Source organism: Bos indicus, chromosome 5 (assembly GCF_029378745.1).
Source record: "Bos indicus isolate NIAB-ARS_2022 breed Sahiwal x Tharparkar chromosome 5, NIAB-ARS_B.indTharparkar_mat_pri_1.0, whole genome shotgun sequence".
NCBI lineage: Eukaryota > Metazoa > Chordata > Mammalia > Artiodactyla > Bovidae > Bos > Bos indicus.
Window position 1 is genome coordinate 85,135,098 of NC_091764.1, and position 19,171 is coordinate 85,154,268.

General features: G+C 40.0%; 1 protein-coding gene across 4 annotated transcripts in view; it reads left to right on the forward strand.

The window, feature by feature from the left end:
- The window catches only part of BCAT1 (branched chain amino acid transaminase 1), a 124,743-nt gene that overhangs the window by 96,335 nt on the left and 9,237 nt on the right, over positions 1-19,171 (forward strand). For all 4 annotated transcript variants that reach the window (XM_019961447.2, XM_019961445.2, XM_019961446.2 and 1 more), the window contains exons 8-10: positions 2,476-2,561; positions 7,123-7,263; positions 9,640-9,714. In XM_019961447.2, coding sequence (XP_019817006.2) covers positions 2,476-2,561; positions 7,123-7,263; positions 9,640-9,714 — 302 coding nt within the window. The remainder of the gene's footprint in view (positions 1-2,475; positions 2,562-7,122; positions 7,264-9,639; positions 9,715-19,171) is intronic.

A 19,171-nucleotide genomic window follows, 5' to 3' on the forward strand; every position in this document is an offset into this window, starting at 1 on the left:
TTCTGTTCCTTGACCTCAGGCTAGTGGTTACAGATTTGGGTGTTACATATGTTTCACAAAACTGCATTTGCCCACGCAGGGCCACTGTTTTCATTGAACTCTATGCAGTCTTAGGAGAAGGGCATGGCAACCCATTTCAGTATTTTTGCCTGGAGGATCCCATGGACAAAGGAGCCTGGTGGGCTACAGTCCATGAAGTCACAAAGAGTTGGACGCGACTGAATGACTTAGCACATGGTCTTAGAGCCCAGCAAGCTTTAGGAGAGGTCCGGTTTGGGGACACTAGAATTGTTTGTTTATATGTGTGGGGTGTATATGTGCATACACATGTAGATCCGTACATCCATATATCCAGCTTGCTTGCTATTGCAAAACACGTGTTTATCTTGAGATCAAAGTAGCCCCCAAAACATTGCCAAAAACAAATTTTCTTCTTTTGAAACAGTGGTTTTCAGCAGATGATTTTTTGACTCAAAATTCAAAGAAATCATACTGCTATACCCTAACAAAGAGGATTTTTTTTTTTTAACTCAAAAACATGTATTACATATCACTCCAGGCCAGGCATCTTATTGAGTTTTGGGGACACAGGAGTAAACATAAAGTCTTGGCATTCCAGAGAGCTGTGTTGTTGTTGGGGACGTCTCATGTGGCCACAGTGGAGTGGATGAGTCCAGAGCACAGTCTGCAAAAAGAAAGGATGGTGGCCACAGTGTTGAGAGACTTGAGCGCTGACAGTGTTCCCCAGTGTCACCAACCTTGGGAAGTCACATGTTTCTTCAGCCTCAGTTTCTCCTTCTGGAAAACAGGACTGCACTAGGTGATCTCTGAAGTCCTTTCAGGCTGCATCAAGCGGCTCTGGAGTTCAAAGACTGACTTCTACCCAACTTTTGCTACCCAGTGGTCCTTTACAGCATCCCTTGTGAAGTCCTCTGCAGACACATGACAAGCAACACATCTATTGTAAGGTTCCACATCTATATAACGTGATTGTTGAAGGCTCGAATTTCTCACTAGATTCAGCTTCCTGGGTGCCAGAGGTGAGGAGGAAGGGGAATGTTGAGTACCAGAGGCATCCTTCTGGAAGGAGGCTGTTGGCTGGTGTGCCACACTCTTTTTTTTTTTTGTAAGATTTATTTATTTCTGGGTGTACTGGGTCTTTGTTGCTGTGAGCGGGGGTTATTTGTTCAGTGCACAGGCTTCTCAGGGGGATGGCCTCTCTTATTGTGGAGCACAGGCTCCAGGCGCATGAACTTCAGTAGCTGTGGCACTCAGACAGTAGTTAAGGCACATTGGCTTAGTTTAATTGTCCCATGGCTTGTGGGATCTTCCCCGACCAGGGATTGAACCTATGTTCCCTGCATGGGCAGGCAAATTCTCAACTGCTAGGCCCCCAGGGAAGCCCCACACTGAGTCTTGTAGACAGGTCATCATGCCCACTTGCACTGCGGTTGGGAGTGTCTGCAGTCATTCTCCTACTAGACCAGTGTCTTGGCTTTGGCCCTGTGGGTCACCCATGGAGTGTTATTTTATTGTTTGGATTTCTTTTTTTCTTCTTTATGTTTTCTTTGTTAGGCATATACACGCCTGAGCCCACCCTGCATGCATTACATTCACATTTCAGAGGCTGAGGTCAACATCTCCATACCTGATGTGGATGCTCCTCCATGGCTGAATGCCACTCTGGATAGAGTTGTCAAGGCCAGTGTGGGAGCAGGGACAGCCTGAGTGGGCATGCATACCTCTTGGGACAGGGTTACCCCACAGTACTCTTAGAAGGTTTGGTAATGCCCAGAGTTTCTGGATAAGAGTCTACCTACATTTTCCTAATCACAACCAGCTTTAATCTTTTTGACTTTGCAATGTTTTTTGACTTTTGGATTGTTCTTCAGTTGGAATGTTTTTTGACTTTTGGAATGTTGCTCTTTGGAGTATTTCATAACTCTTATTGTTTGTTAGTGGGAAACCATCTCATTTTTCACTGGTTAAGGATAAATTGAAGGGGGTAGAATGACTGATGGGGCTTCCCTGGTGGCTTAGTGATAAAGAATCCATTTGCCAATGTAGGAGATGCAGGTGCAGCCCCTGGGCAGGAAGATCCTTTGGAGAAGGAAATGGCAACCCACTCCAGTATTCTTGCCTGAAAAATCCCATGGACCTGGAGGAGCCTGGTGGGCTATAGTTCATGGTGTTGCAGAGAGTCCGGCACAGCTTTGTGACTAAACAGCAGAAGGATGACTGATTTTCTTTCTTGTTTTTTTTTTTTTCTGCATTTTTTTTTCTTTTAAAGAAAATATAAGGATCTACCTGAAGTGTGAGTTGATTTGGAAAATTTGACAGTACAGAACAGTGGCCCCCTTTTCGTGTTTGTTACCAGAAAAATAACAGGAAGTGTTTTTAAAAATAACAAGAAGTGATTGTTGTTTAGGAAAGCATCTAATAAAGTTTGAAACTATTCCAATTTCTAATTGATAGAAGAAGAACTGGCAACTCCTCCGCTAGATGGCATCATTCTTCCAGGAGTGACGAGGCAGAGCATCCTGGACTTGGCACACAAGTGGGTGAGTACCTTTGGCATGAACCCCTTTTATTTTTTATTTTTTTTTCATGAACCCCTTTTATAAAAGCATGAAATAAAAAGGAATCAGAATAAGTCCAGCTTAGTGTTGAAATGATCTCCTGTAGTTCCAACCAACGTTATCTTATCTTTAAATCATAACTTGAGTGAAAAGAACTCTTCTAGAAGGACTGTCTTGGCAAGACTATCAAATAAGTACTGTTTATAGGGAAGGGCAGGCAGAAACCAGTTTAACAAGTTGTCCTAGTGAAGAAGTATTCTAGTACTAGACTCAAGCTTTATGCCAGGTGTCTCCTATTAATTCACCTGGTTTATCCTCCGTGTACTTCCTTTTTGCCAGCCTTTTAAAATCTAAACACTCAAGAAAATATAAAGTTGTTTTCAGTAGCCTTTCTGATTCACATGACACAGGCAAGTCTGTTAAACCATTCGGTATTGGAAATGACTTCGCATATTCAAGATGAATATTGAATGAGTTGGTTAAGCTGGCAAAGATTCTTGGATGGGACTTTTGACCCATGTGTTAAAATGGTCTCCAGGGGACAAGAAAAGGCTTTGAACATACTGTGGTCAAACAGTGTTAATAGGACAAATGTTTAGAAATACACATGTCTAGGAGAGTACAGTTTCTTTGGAAAAGGCTTTGGAAGTAGAGAAAATGTGCTATAAATAATTCTACAAAACCCTGAAGTAGACAAGACCCAACTGCCACATGCTGGCTGGCACATTGGGCATGACATTTACAGACTGTTGGTATAATTTCAAACAGCTTGCCCTGTCCTAAATATGTTTGCAATTGGAAAGATGTATTTTCCAAGCTCAGTAATTTTTGTTTCATTAAAGAGAAAAATCAACCAAGTACAGAAGGTTTGATGACAAGTTGCAAGTGGAAATGCTTTCCCACACTAATGATTTGCTAGCATGAAAAATAGGTTATTATGGAGGAAGTTTTTTCTTGACTTCTTAGCTATAATTTATTTTTAAAACTGTGAGACATACACGCCAAGAGGCATGTGGGGGGTTACCAGTATTTGCCAGACAGGGGAAAATTGTCCAAAGATAAAGGAGGCTGAGGAGAGGAAAAACAATTCTGTTTATTTACAGGAGATTATTTTTTTTTCTTTTCCAGAACATAAAACTCAGCTTTAACTTGGCTGATTTTCTGGAGTTTACTTATTTATTTATTTACTTACCTTTGTACGACTTAATTGCAGTTGCAGACTGAGATAAATTGAAACTTACAAAAAGCCACATTTCTATTGCAGGCATATTTTTTTTTATCTTTCCAAATATACTTACAGCACGAAGCAGTCTTCTAATGGTTTGAATCTTGCCAAGGGCGGTGATTTCCATTTGTATCTGTTGTGGACTTGTACATTAAAAAAAATGCTCTCTTCTTACTTAAAGTACCCATTCTTTGCTGCCCTTAATTCATATAGCCTCTTGACCAGCTTTTTTTTTTTTTTTTTGAGCTTTAACTATTAACAAAGAATGAGAATTAAACAGATCAAAGAATGAGTATGAAACAGATAGTTTAAACACAGCTTAAAAGCATCAGGGTTTTTTTTTTCCCCCACTTCCTATCCTTGAGCAGATGTTCAAATAATTCAGTGGAAGTTGATGAGAGGGTGTACCAATAATTCTGTGATGAAACTCAACCTGAAACGGCATCAGAGAGAAAGAAGAGGATTACTGTTGTAAATTCAATTGAATCAGTGAAATTAGGGGAAAAAGTACACAGTGTAATTTCTCAAATATGCTACCTATGTATGTTTTAAAATAATGAAATATTTCAGATATTTAAACTCAGCCCCTGTTTCTACTCCATAAAAGACACAGTATAAAGAGGATTTGGAGTCAGTCAGATCAGACCTGAGTTCACATCCAGTTTCTGCCATTTCCTGGCTGTGAGGCTTCAGGGGTGTCACTGAACATCCTTGAACCTTAATTTTCTCATCTGTAAAATAGGGTGATAATACCCACCTTACGCTATCAATGCAAAGAAGGAAAACAACAGAATGGGAAAGACTAGAGATCTCTTCAAGAAAATTAGAGATACCAAGGGAACAATTTCATGCAAAGATGGGCTCAATAAAGGACAGAAATGGTAGGGACCTAAAAGAAGCAGAAGATATTAAGAAGAGGTGGCAAGAATACACAGAAGAACTGTACAAAAAAGATCTTCATGACCTAATCACGATGGTGTGATCACTCACCTAGAGCCAGACATCCTGGAATGTGAAGTCAAGTGGGCCTTAGGAAACATCACTACGAACAAAGCTAGTGGAGGGGATGGAATTCCACTTGAGCTATTTCAAATCCTGAAAGATGATGCTGTGAAAGTGCTGCACTCAATATGCCAGCAAATTTGGAAAACTCAGCAGTGGCCACAGGACTGGAAAAGGTCAGTTTTCATTCCAATCCCAAAGAAAGGCAAAGCCAAAGAATGCTCAAACTACCGCACAATTGCACTCATCTCACACGCTAGTAAAGTAATGCTCAAAATTCTCCAAGCCAAGCTTTAGCAATATGTGAACCGTGAACTTCCAGATGTTCAAGCTGGTTTTGGAAAAGGCAGAGGAACCAGAGATCAAATTGCCAACATCCATTGGATCATTGAAACAGCAAGAGAGTTCCAGAAAAACACCTATTTCTGCCTTATTGACTATGCCAAAGCCTTTGACTGTGTGGATCACAATAAACTGTGAACAATTCTGAAAGAGATGGGCATACCAGACCACCTGACCTGCCTCTTGAGAAACCTATATGCAGGTCAGGAAGCAAGAGTTAGAATTGGACATGGAACAACAGACTGGTTCCAAATAGGAAAAGGAGTACATCAAGGCTGTATATTGTCACCGTGCTTATTTAACTTATATGCAGAGTATATCATGAGAAACGCTGGGCTAGAGAAAGCACAAGCTGGAATCAAGACTGCTGGGAGAAATATCAATTACCTCAGATATACAAATGACACCACCCTTATGGCAGAAAGGGAAGAAGAACTAAAGAGCCTCTTGATGAAAGTGAAAGAAGAGAGTGAAAAAGTTGGCTTAAAGCTCAACATTCAGAAAACTAAGATCATGGCATCTGGTCCCATCACTTCATGGCAGATGGATGGGGAAACAGTGGAAACAGTGTCAGATTTTATTTTTGGAGGGCTCCAAAATCACTGCAGATGGTGATTGCAGCCATGAAATTAAAAGACGCTTACTCCTTGGAAGGAAAGTTATGACCAACCTAGACAGCATATTAAAAAGCAGAGACATTACTTTGTCGACTAAGGTCCGTCTAGTCAAGGCTATGATGTTTCCAGTGTTCATGTATGGATGTGAGAGTTGGAGTATAAAGAAAGCTGAACACAAAAGAATTGATGCTTTTGAACTGTGGTGTTGGAGAAGACTCTTGAGAGTCCCTTAAACTGCAAGGAGATCCAACCAGTCCATCCTAAAGGAGATCAGTCCTAGGTGTTCATTGGAAGGACTGATGTTGAAGCTGAAACTCCAATATTTGGCCACCTGATGCGAAGAGCTGACTCATTGGAAAAGACCCCGATGCTGGAAAAGATTGAGGGCAGGAGGAGAAGGGGACGACAGAGGATGAGATGGTTGGATAGCATCATCGACTCGATGAACATGGGTTTGGGTGGGCTCTCGGAGTTTGATGGACAGGGAGGCATGGCGTGCTGCGGTTCATGGGGTCGCAAAGAGTTGGATACGACTGAGCGACTGAACTGAACTGACCCATCTTAAAAATTAGAGAACGCGCTGTGTAACTGATGCTCAATAAATAGTGGCTATAATTATTAATATTAGATAATAATGTACTTTGTCTTATGATAAAAAGGGTTTGGGACACACATTAAGTAACATTCGAGAGCATCAGCTTGTGAAACTTTGGCCATGATAACAAACAAAAGGCAGAAAAGAAAGCAAGTATTAAAATATACTGTGTACTCTATCATGCTAATCTGATACTTTATATTCTGATCATCTCATTTAGAGATGCTGTGACCTTGGAGTAGGTTGCTTAGCATCTTGGTGTGTTTCCGAAAAGATGATGTCACTCTTTCCAGCTTTTCTTTCTAAACATGATTATGACATTGTTTCAGTTCAGTCAGAAGGTAAAGTAGAAAGGTCTGTACCTCAGGGCATTTTTTGCTTGTCTGTTCCTTAAATATATATGTGTATATATAATCTATTTTTTACTTTTATTATATTTTCTCAAATAAACTTCCCAAAAGGAAGATATTTTAAGAGCATTTTCAAACATCTTTGGCATCACATAAAAAAGAAATCTCGTGTAAAAAACGAAATGTCATCTGAACTTTTATCATACAAAGGCGCAATCCAATATGAACATATAAAATATATACAAATATAGTGCATGGTCAGTCACTTAATACAGCTCTATTTTTTAATTGAAGGATAATTGCTTTACAGAATTTTGTTGTTTTTTTCTGCAAAATGACATGGATCAGCCCTAGGTATACATATGTCCCCTCCCTCTTGAATTATATTTGTTTTTATTTCTGTTCCAAACAGGGTGAATTTAAGGTATCAGAGAGATACCTCACCATGGATGACTTGACCACCGCTGTGGAGGAGAACCGGGTGAGGGAGATGTTTGGTTCAGGCACCGCCTGTGTTGTTTGCCCTGTTTCGACTATACTGTACAAGGATGAGGTAAGACATTGTCTCTTCACGTCCTGTCATTTTCAAACATTTGCCTATAATTTAACTCTTTGGATATATATATGGACAAAATGCTAGTTGACCTCAGGATGCAAAGCATTTTTCAAATAACTTGATATTCTGTTAATTGCGGCAGTTGTCTTTATGAACCTGTGTTAGCAAATGACTTATTCATCTTTCCAGTGGTTTCCTGAAAGCGCCAACAGTTTCATCCTTGGTTATCATACCTGCCTTAAGTGTGCCAGTAGGCTTACACTTATCTAGCATCTCTCTAAGGAAGGTCTTCTTGTTGTTCAGTCGCTAAGTTGTGTCTGAACTGCGACCCCATGGGCTGTAGCCTGCCAGGCTCCTCTGTCCATGGAGTTCTCCAGGCAAGAATACTGGAGTGGGTTGCCATATCCTTCTCCAGGGGATCTTCCCAGACTAGGTATCAACCTGAGTCTCCTGCATTAGCAGGTTGATTCTTTACCACTGGGTCACCAGGGAAGCCATAAAGGAGGACTTGCAAGTAGTTATATTTCAGTCTGTGGTTTCCAAAAGCACTTCCTAACTACTGTAGGAGGAAGCAAATTGTTAAGGAAAACTCATTGGAATGATGATTGAGTTTTTTCATCTTCATCATCATCATTAATTAAACCACTTCATAAAAAATTTTCATTTGGCAAACATGATGCATTTACTTCAAGAAGCTTCCAAATAAGGAAGACATTTTCTCCTATTAAATTAATCTTGTTTATATATGCCGTACTTCCATTTCTTGTCAGTGTTTTTTTGTCCTTGTTGTTGTTTCTTGCTTTCTTCTTTATAACAACATAGCTCTGTCCTCATCTAACTTCATAATTCAGAGGCATAGGGGCATTATTTTTATAATATAATTGGCTTAAATTATTCATAATAGTAAATGCAAATTCTGTTGGTTTTTAAATTCAACATTATAATTATGTTTCCTCAACTGGGTGAACTGATTTTTTTTTTCTGCTGATTTAAATGGTGGTTGCTTCATTGCTTGGGATTTTCAAAAACTTGACATAATTGCATGAACAGATAGATGATTTCAAGGGAAAAAGATTATTCTATTGTATATGGATACTTGTACTGATTATAAAGCTACTGTTTCACATTTTACTGTGGTAATAACTAGATAATATATTATTGGTCTACAGTTAAATGAACTAAAGTTGTCATTAGGTCAGTTTTTTTTTTAAAGCACATGTTTCTTTTAATATTTATTTATTTATTTGGCTGTATCGGGTCTTCGCTGCATCATGCAGGATCTTTCCTGCAGCATACAGTCTCTCTGTAGTTGTGGCTCATAGGCTCAGTAGTTGTGGCTCACAGGCTTAGTTACTCCACAGCATGTGAGGTCTTGGTCCCCTGACCGGGGATCGAACACACTTCCCCTGCACTGCAAGGTGGATTCTTGGTCACTGGACCTTCAGGGATGTCCCTGAGTCAGATTTTTAAAGTCCATTGTTACTTCATCTCTAGAAGTAAGTTTATAAAGTTTGTGGCCTTGTTTTAGGGGAGCATTCAGAGCCAAAAGGCATATCTAATTATCCTGTTATCCTAAAGTGTATAATAAGAAAAGTAGGAGTATAGACTGTCTACTAAAATCAAACTATCAAAAGCCTCAAGCCAGCAAGGCATGAATAGGCATGGCTCGAAATACAGATTAGGGTCATAAAATCTCTTTGTCCTGACTTTAACCATCTGTGCAACTTTGTGGAATTCGTGGCCCTTGGAAGCTTGGCTTAGAACAGACAGATTTAGCAACCCCTTTTGTGAAGACATAGACTCGTTTGCATTTATATTCCTGAGGGACTTCCTTGGTGGTCTGGTGGTTAAGACTCCATGCTTCCACTGCAGGGGGCACAGGTTCAATCCCCGAATGCCGTACAACAAGGTCAGAAAACAACAACAACAACAACAACTTATGTCCCTGAAATGGCTTGCTTTAATTCATGGCAGAATACCTTTTGAGCTCTCATTCCCTGCCAAAAGGGTAGATGTGGAGGCTAATATTTCATCTTTGTGGATTCTCAGGATGCTGGAGGAAGTAGGGTTTAAGTTTAGCCACAGTTCTAGGTACCTCTGGCTTCTCGTTCATTCTTCAAATCAGCCTGGAGGTTGGCATATAAACCAGTTGTACCCTGAAATCAACTGGTGGGAGATGAACAACCTATCATTGACTAGATTGCGTTTATTCAAATTAAGAATAAGAAAGAATCTTTGGCATAGAAGTTAGCATACGTAACAAGGTTATCATTGTGCCATTCCCTATTTCGGTAAAATCGCTTAGTTTCTTACTTGTTGTCACTGTGTACATGAATATCCTCAAATTAGTTCACGTCTGGTTTTATTTTATAGACTATACACATTCCAACTATGGAGAATGGTCCTAAGCTTGCAAGCCGCATCTTAGAAAAACTGACTGATATTCAGGTAAGAGCATCGATTTTTAAGATGTTATTTATTTCATGCAAAGCCTAGAACCAAATCTTACCTCTGTGGAGAGAAGAGAGTAAGTGCTGCCATTTGAGATCAACAAACTAAATTTAAGGAAGATGTTGCTGATAGTGTGGATGGGCATGAGCAAAGCAGAAAATGAGAAAAAAAGATGCATATTTTTTTTAAAAAAAGGAAGAAGGAAAGAAGCGGGAAAAGATACAAATACATACATACACAGTCAGAGAGTCAGAGACTCAATTACTTAGCACTAAAAAATAAATATATTTGGTAAATTTTGATAACATTTAAAAATCTCATTGAAAAGTGTAACATACTTTTATAAAAGAAAAAAAGCTTTAAAGTAGAAGAAAGCACAGAAAAAATAATATTACCTGTGATTCCATCACAGATAAAGCACCATTAATTTTTGATATCTTGATTTTTAATATTTTGTAAGCATTTATATATTTTTAGATAGATGTTTTTCTAACAATGGGATCACATATAATTTTGTTAACCTGCTTTTTTAATTAATAAATCGTTTGCTTTTTTATATCAGTAAATTTTAAAATTTCATGTATAAAGTTTAATTGAACTCTACTATGTTGATAAATAATAATTTTTAAAGAAATCTTCTTGTTGAACATTTATGTTGTTGGAAATTCTTTCATTGTTATGAACAGTGTATTTTTAGTTTTTTGCTTTAGGATAAATTCCTGAAATTGTAATTATTGGGTCAAAGAGCATGTACACCTGTTTTTTAGTACTGCTAACTTTGTTTTGTCAATTTTTTTCTGAGCAACAATCTACAGTAATATCAGGCAGTTAAGCATCTTTCTAGGTAGGCAGATAATATACTCAGTAAACCTGGCTCGCCTGTAAAAGATATTTTTCCAAAATTTGGTGAGCCTAGATACCATCATTGCCAGTTGGTGAAAAGGCAGCCGAGATTCATATTGAAATGTAAAATGAAGTTTAATTGATGGGTGACATCAAGTGGTGTGTGGTCTTAAAAACTAAGCAAATATTTAAAATGGGTAGGAAAAGCAGCAGGTCCCTACAGAGCAATTGAAGACTTTAGATAAAATATGTTATTTTTTGATGACCTAGCAACTTTTATGCAAAATTTATAACAATAAAAGAAAAATTGTGGGTTTTGAATCTACAAGTTGTGTTAATTCTACTCTTCAATAGAAGTTTTCTATAGGAATTTTCTGTAACCTTAAAGGAATATCTTAATATTAGAGGACTTAAAACTCAGAGTTGTTTTCTACTTTTGTACATAGAAACAATCAAAAGTAATTTGAAGAAATTTAATAAAACTTTTCTGCAGGGATGGTTCAGGTATTTCTCTTCTAGTGAGTCTTTTTTTTTTTTTTTAATTGATGTATGGTTGATTTATGAGCTTTCAGGTGTACAGCAAATTGATTCTGCTTTATATATATATATATATATATAACTGAACTGATATAAAGTTTAATTGAACTCCAACATGTTAATAAAGAATAATTTTTTCAGTTCAGTCACTCAGTCATATCCAACTCTTGCAACCCCATGGACTGCAGCACGCCAGGCCTCCCTGTCCATCACCAACTCCCAGAGTTTACCCAGACTCATGTCCATTGAGTCAGTGATGCCATCCAACCATCTCATCCTTTGTCACCCACTTCTCCTCCTGCCTTCAATGTTTCCCAGCATCAGGGTCTTTTCAAATGAGTCAGCTCTTCATATCAGGTGGCCAAAGTATTGGAGTTTCAGCTTCAACATCAGTCCTTCCAGTGAACACTCAGGACTGATCTCCTTTAGGATGGACTGGTTGGATCTCCTTGCAGTCCAGGGGACTCTCAAGAGTCTTCTCCAACACCACAGTTCAAAAGCATCAATTCTTTGGCGCTCAGCTTGCTTTATAGTCCAACTCTCACATCCGTACATGACTACTGGAATAACCATAGCCTTGACTAGATGGACCTTTGTTGGCAAAGTAATGTCTCTGCTTTTTACTATGCTGTCTAGGTTGGTCATAACTTTCCTTCCAAGGAGTGATCGTCTTTTAATTTCATGGCTGCAGTCACCATCTGCAATGATTTTAGAGCCCCCCAAATAAAGTCAGCCACTGTTTCCACTGTTTCCCCATCTATTTGCCATGAAGTGATGGGTCTGGCAGCCATGATCTTAGTTTTCTGAAAGTTGAGCTTTAAGCCAACTTTTTCACTCTCCTCTTTCACTTTCATCAAGAGGCTCTTTAGTTCTTTTTCCCTTTCTGCCATAAGGGTGGTGTCATCTGCATATCTGAGGTAATTGATATGTCTCCCGGCAGTCTTGATTCCAGCTTGTGCTTCCTCCAGCCCCGCGTTTCTCATGATGTACTCTGCATATAAGTTAAATAAGCACGGTGACAATATGCAGCCTTGATGTACTCCTTTTCCTATTTGGAACCAGTCTGTTGTTCCATGTCCAGTTCTAACTCTTGCTTCCTGACCTTCATACAGGTTTCTCAAGAGGCAGGTCAGGTGGTCTGGTATGCCCATCTCTTTCAGAATTGTTTACAGTTTATTGTAATCCACACAGTCAAAGGCTTTGGCATAGTCAATAAGGCAGAAATAGATGTTTTTCTGCAACTCTCTTGCTGTTTCAATGTTCCAGTGGATGTTGGCAATTTGATCTCTGGTTCCTCTGCCTTTTCTAAAACCAGCTTGAACATCTGAAAGTTCACGGTTCACGTATTGCTGAAGCCTGGCTTTGAGAATTTTGAGCATTACTTTACTAGCGTGTGAGATGAGTGCAATTGTGAGGTAGTTTGAGCATTCTTTGGCATTGCCTTTCTTAGGGATTGGAATGAAAACTGACCTTTTCCAGTCCCGTGGCCACTGCTGAGTTTTCCAAATTTGCTGTCATATTGAGTGCAGACTTTCACAGCATCATCTTTTAGGATTTGAAATAGCTCAACTGGAATTCCATCATTTCCACTAGCTTTGTTCTTAGTGATGCTTCCTAAGGTCCCCTTGACTTCACATTCCAGGATGTCTGGCTCTAGGTGAGTGATCACACCATCGTGATTATCTGGGTCATGAAGATGACAGAGGGAAAACTAAATTCTATTAAATAGAATCAGAAGAAAAAGCTAAGTAGAGTTGTTCAGCCAGCATAATCATGAAACTTTGGAAGGCAAAGCAGAAATGAGTATCATCCGCTTTGAGATGGTGACTACATATATGCCCCAAAACCCTGCTACTGCTATTGCTAAGACACTTCAGTCGTGTCTGACTCTGTGTGACCCCATAGATGTCAGCCCACCGGGCTCTCCCACCCCTGGGATTCTCCAGGCAAGAACACCAGAGTGGGTTGCCATTTCCTTCTCCAATGCGTGAAAGTGAAGTCACTCAGTCATGTCCGACTCTTAGCAACCCCATGGACTGCAGCCTACCAGGCTCCTCCGTCCATGGGATTTTCCAGGCAAGAGTACTAGAGTGGGGTGCCATTACCTTAATCCTAAAGTATGAATGAAAGAAGTCCAGAGGTAACTTTGGGACAGATGGGAAACCATTGCAAAAGGTCTCAGAAAGACCATTTTTATTTATTTATTGGAGGATAATTGCTTTACGAAGTTGTGTTGGTTTCTGCCATACAACAATGCAAATCAGCCATAAGGGTGTGTGTGTGTGTATGTATCCCCTCACTCTTGTTCCTCCCTCCAACCCCAGCCCTCTAAGTCACCACAGAGCACTAGGCTGGACGCCCTGTTGTTGTTCAGTCACTAAGTTGTGTCCAACTCTTTGCAACCCCATGAGCTGCAGCACACCAGGCTTCCCTGTCCTTCATTATCTCCTGGCATTTACTCAGACTCATGTCCATTGAGTTGGTGATGCCATCCAACCGTCTCATCCTGTGTCATCCCCTCCTCTTGCCCTCAGTCTTTCCCAGCATCAGGGTCTTTTCCAGTGAGTTGGCTCTTCTCATCAGGTGGCCAGATTATTGGAGCTTCAGCTTCCACATCAGTCAATCCTAAAGGAAACCCTGAATATTCACTGGAAGGCTCCCTGTGTTATACAACAACTTCCCACTAGTTGTCTGTCTAACACTTGGTAGTGTATATATGTGAAGTCTTTATGTTGGGGTATAGACAGTTATCAATGTTGTGATAATTTCAGGTAGATTGCAGAGAGACACAAGCATACTTGTATCCATTTTCCCCCAAATGCAGTCCCTTTCAGGCTGCCACATAAAATTGAGGAGAGTTCCCTGTGAGAAAGAGCATATTTAGAAGTAAGATTACAGAACGCAGGAATGTAGGTGATAGGAGTGAATGGTTTTGATTCATTCATTCAACAGTTATATTGAGCACACACTGTATGCCAGAGACTGTTTCAGATGCCCGGGAATAGAGTAGTGAGAAAAGTGACCAGGAAATTGGAGAAGTCAGAGCAAACTGGTATAGAAGGACAGATTTATTCAATTTAAATTTGAGACCATATCAAAAGGTTTAAAAGTAAAAGTTACATATGACGTAGAAAAGGAGGAGAAATAGAACATTTTTCTCTTACCTGTATGTATTCTCTTTATAACTTGGCTGAGAAGTTAGTAATTTCTCTTTTTACCGTAGGTAGTCAAGTATAATGGTAATAACACTAAAAAACTAATGATATGTTCAAGGGCTCTGTACTGAACAAAGAAACAAAGGGATGCAAGCATGCATGTGATCAGTCATGTCCAACTCTTTGCGACCCCATGGACTATAGCCTGACAGGCTCCTCTGTCCATGGAGTTTTCTAGGCAAGAATACTGTGGATTGCCATGCCCTCCTCCAGGGGATCTTCCTGACCCAAGGATCGAATCTTTGTCTCTTGCTTCTCCTGGCAGGCAGGTTCTTTACCACTTGAGCCACCTGGGAAATGCAGGGATACATGAGATTCTGAATTAAACCACAAACCAAGCACCGTATCTCCTCCAAATTGTTAAGTAACCCAGGACCATCCCTTTGGAATCTAAGACCACCTCTTTTCTTCTTCAATTATTTTGTGCCTCTGGGCATGAAACCTACAGTTTCAAAATTATTCTCTTACAAGATGGCAAATTGATGCTGTCAGCCAAGCTACTAAATTGTCTGTTTCTCTCCAAGAAAAATAATTTAAGTAATTACTGAGGAAAAAGCATAGAATTGCACCATGTTTTACATTTGATCTCTTTGACGTTACATGGAAATATGATGTTTCCTCCCAAGTGCTCTGAAATTGAAAAGGAGTGCAATAGCAACCAAAGAATCCTCAAGGTTCTTGCCAGTTCTTTCTCTGGGGGGGTAGAATTCCTTCTTAACCACAGATCTGATTTTCATTTAACTTGTATATTTCTGTATATGAGCAAGAATCTCTGAGGCTGAGCGTTCATCCCAAATGCCTAATTAGACATAGTTCCCTTGGTCTTAATGCCGTACAAATTACCTCTTGGGGGAAAACTTTTCAAATGACAAGGTTTTAGAGTTTTCCCCTTTTTTCTTTTCCAATTTTTTAAATCAGTGAATGCAGACTGATTTTGTGACTTTTTTTTTTTAATATTTATTTGTTTGGCTGTGTTTGGTCTTAGCTGTGGCACATGGGATCTTCATTGTCATTCGGGATCCTTTCATTGCACATGGACTCTCTAGTTGTCGCTTGTGGGCTTAGTTGCTTCTTGTGTAGGATCTTAGTTCCCTGACCAAGGATTGAACCATTGTGTGGATTCTTAACCGCAGGACCAACAGGGAAGTCCCTTCTTCTTTTTATTTTTTTTTAATACTGGCACATGACCGGCTCTCATTAAGTGGTAGAACTACAACTGCTGTTTTTATTGTTGATGGCAGTCCACTCCAGTACTCTTGCCTGGAAAATCCCATGGACGGAGGAGTCTGGTAGGCTGCAGTCCATGGGGTTGCGAAGAGTTGAACACGACTGAGCGACTTCACTTTCACTTTTCACTTTCATGCATTGGAGAAGGAAATGGCAACCCACTCCAGTGTTCTTGCCTGGAGAATCCCAGGGATGGCGGAGCCTGGTGGGCTGCCGTCTATGGGGTCGCCCAGAGTCAGACACGACTGAAGCGACTTAGCAGCAGCAGCAGCAGTATAACAAAAAAAAGCACTTCTGTGTTCATCCTTAACCAGGCTTGAACTTGGAGAACATCACCATGCTGTCCATACCCTTCACTCTCCCTTTGCTCTTTGCTGTTCCTCTGACCATCATACTCACCTTTGCTTCTGCCATATGAAGGTCTTCTCTGTCCTCCAGTATGCTCTGCTCTATTTGCTTCCTTCCTGCCTTCCTGTATCTTCTAGTTGGCCTGTTTGATAAGATGTTGGTTGTTTCTTCAAGATGCATCTCCTTGAAGAATCTTTTAAATCTCTAGAATAACATCCCCTTTCCTTAGTACAAACGTACATTCACCCACTTACCTGCTGCTCCTTCCCCATTTTCCATAGCCCCTGGAGGATCACTTAGAACTTTTAAAGTACGTTCTGATTAGTCATACACTTGCCTCTGTTCCATGGTTGTTTGAGTGTGGGTGTTATTTTATTCTCTTTCTGTAACTCCAATATTCTCACAGCGTCTGTGCCATAGTACATACTTAGTAATGTTTCTTTTTTTTTTTTTTTAATTTTTTTACCCTGACTCCTGCTAACATTTTCTCTTTGTACTATATTCTTCAATTTTTAAGATTAATTTGTGAATTAAAATTTGTTTTAATTAATTCATTTTTGGCTGTGACTTCCTCTGGCTGTGGTGCCTGCAGGCTTCTCTTGCGGCACGCGGCCTCAGTAATTGCAGCACGTGGGCTTGTCTAGTTGTGTTGTGTGAGTTTAGTTGCCCTGTGGCTTGTGGGATCTTAAATCCCTGATCAGGGATTGGACCCACGTCCCCGCCATTGGAAGGCAGATTCTTCACCACTGGACCGCCAGGCAAGAACCTCAGTAGTGTTGAGAAAGGAATGATTGGGTGAGTGTCACACCAAGCAAGTACTAAAGAATAGAAACATGTTGCCCTTGTGTATTAACACATTCTGAGAAGAGATAAAAATGTCAAATTATTTTACAAAAAGAAAAAAAAAACTTAAGAGAATCTGATTTAGATTTTTTTCAAAGTGAGATATACATCGAAACTGCTGTCAAGATCAGATAAAAGCTGCAGCCCAGGTCATAAATACCAGGGTAGCATGTTTGAGTAGCTAGCAGGACTGCTACTGCCATTTCAGAAAGTGGGAGGAGTGATTGTCAAGACCCTGAGGTGGACATCTTCAGTAGTTTAAAATAAGGGAAGATGAGTGGGGTCAAAGTGTCATCTGTATTGATAGCCCATCACCAGATAGAATTTTAAAAATCTCTTTTCCCACCAGTGGCTGCAGCTTTGTGAGAATAAATAACCATTCTTTCCCTGGAGAAGTCCTGAGCTATTCTGTGTGTGTGTGCAGACTTGGTGAACATCCTAGATTGCCTTGATGCTACAGTACCTTGCCCAGCTTCCCAGCCCCTCCTTGTTCCCTAATTCACACTTCACCCCTTGTTTTCAGATCACAGAGCTTTGCATGGCCATTGAATATTACCTACAACCAGGATGATGAAGTGTTAACTTCAGCACTGGTTCTATTTTTATTGGCCTTGTTGAGAGTTAAGTGCCTAACTTGCAGTGTGGCCTTTTATGTTTTAGAATTTTCTGCCAAATGTAAAAGGCACGTTTTAGTGAAGGCCTTGTAAAATTTTGCCAAATGTGCATTGAATGCAAGTAATAAGATTGTCATTATTAGTCACGTTTTAGTTCAGTGTTCTAATTGGAATTGATGAAAAGTTGAAAAGTTCTGCACATCACACTGAGCCTTCCACGTGGACTCAAAGTACCATCCCACAGGCTGGATTTGATTTACTGCACTGCAAACATTAAAGGCTGTCGCTATGGTAGTGTCAGGGATGCATTTTTGTTGTTTAGTCACTAAGTCATGTCCGACTCTTTGCAACCTTATGGACTGTAGCCTGCCAGGCTCCTCTCCATGGGATTTCCCAGGCAAGAATGTTGGAGTTGCCATTTCCTCCTCCAGGGGATATTCTCGACTCAGGGATCAAATCCTCGTCTCCTGCATTGGCAGGCAGATTCTTTTACCACCGTGCCACCAGGGAAGCCCGTTAAAAGCACTGACCGCAGTATAAGGACAGCCTGGTCCATGCAGACAAGTGTTTTCTTTCCCTGCCTTCTCTGGATACCTTTTAAAGGTAGCATATTTCTATTCCTGCTAAAATCTGTCATCTCTACTTTGAATTATTTCACCTTGGAAAATTAAAAGTACATTATTCATCATTGAAATGAAAGGTGATAATCACCTAGGTCTAGATACTATGAATTAGCTGTATTATCACATCCCTTGAATAACATCTCAAGATGCTATGATTTTACATGAAAGCATGAGTTGCAGGACAAGAGAGAAAAACCTTAATACATATTCTGTAGGTTCATAGAATTACACGGCCTATGACTGTCATTGTATTCAAAACTGATCTTGACTGTTGATAAAACTAAAATGAGTAACTGAAAGCAAATTCATTTTAACTGGTGAGATTCATGATGAAATTATAGTCATGAATCGTAAGTTTGTAGATCTGCTAAAATGTCAATAGGGCTTCCCAGATGGCGCTAGTGGTAAAGAACCCAGCTGCCAGTACAGGAGACACAAGAGATGCGGGTTTGATTCCTGGTTCTGGAAGATCGCCTGGAGAAGGAAATGGCAACCCACTCCAGTATTCTTGCCTGGAGAATCCCAAGGACAGAGGAAGCTGGCAGACTACAGTCCATAGGGTCTTAAAGAGTTGGACACAACTGAAGCGACTTAGTATGCAAACACACACATACCCAATAGGAAATGTGGAAACCCACTTAGCATACAAAATATCAGTAGGCTGATACTCAATTATTATTAATGGCTAAAGTGTCTAATGTATTACTGGAGATTCAAATAGGAAAAATAAAACGTGTATTTCTCTCTATATATAAATCAGGCAGAATTTGGGAATGTTTTGTCTGGAATTCATTATGAAATCAACAGTGTGAACAGTGGGAGGCCATACTCTGTAGGCAACACTTTCTGATGTGGATTAAGTAAGTCACTTAGTGACACTGGCTTCCTTCATCCTCCTTTTCATGTAAAGCAGAAGGTTGTAGGGGAACCCATTCTTAGCTTCTAGTATTTTTACCAATGTGATAGATTCTGTTCTCTGAAGTCTTTAAAGCTCCATTAAGAGGCACCCAGGACATGGACAGTGTGATGGAGGAGAAATAGCATTGCACAGAGACAGAACTGGGCTGTAGTTAAGAGTTTCCTAGAAGAGAACAGACTTATGGTTGCCAAGGGGGATGGGAGTGGGGGAGGGATGGATTGGGATCCATCCCAACTTGGGATTAGCAGAAGGAAACTATATAGAAAATGTATAAACAACAAAACC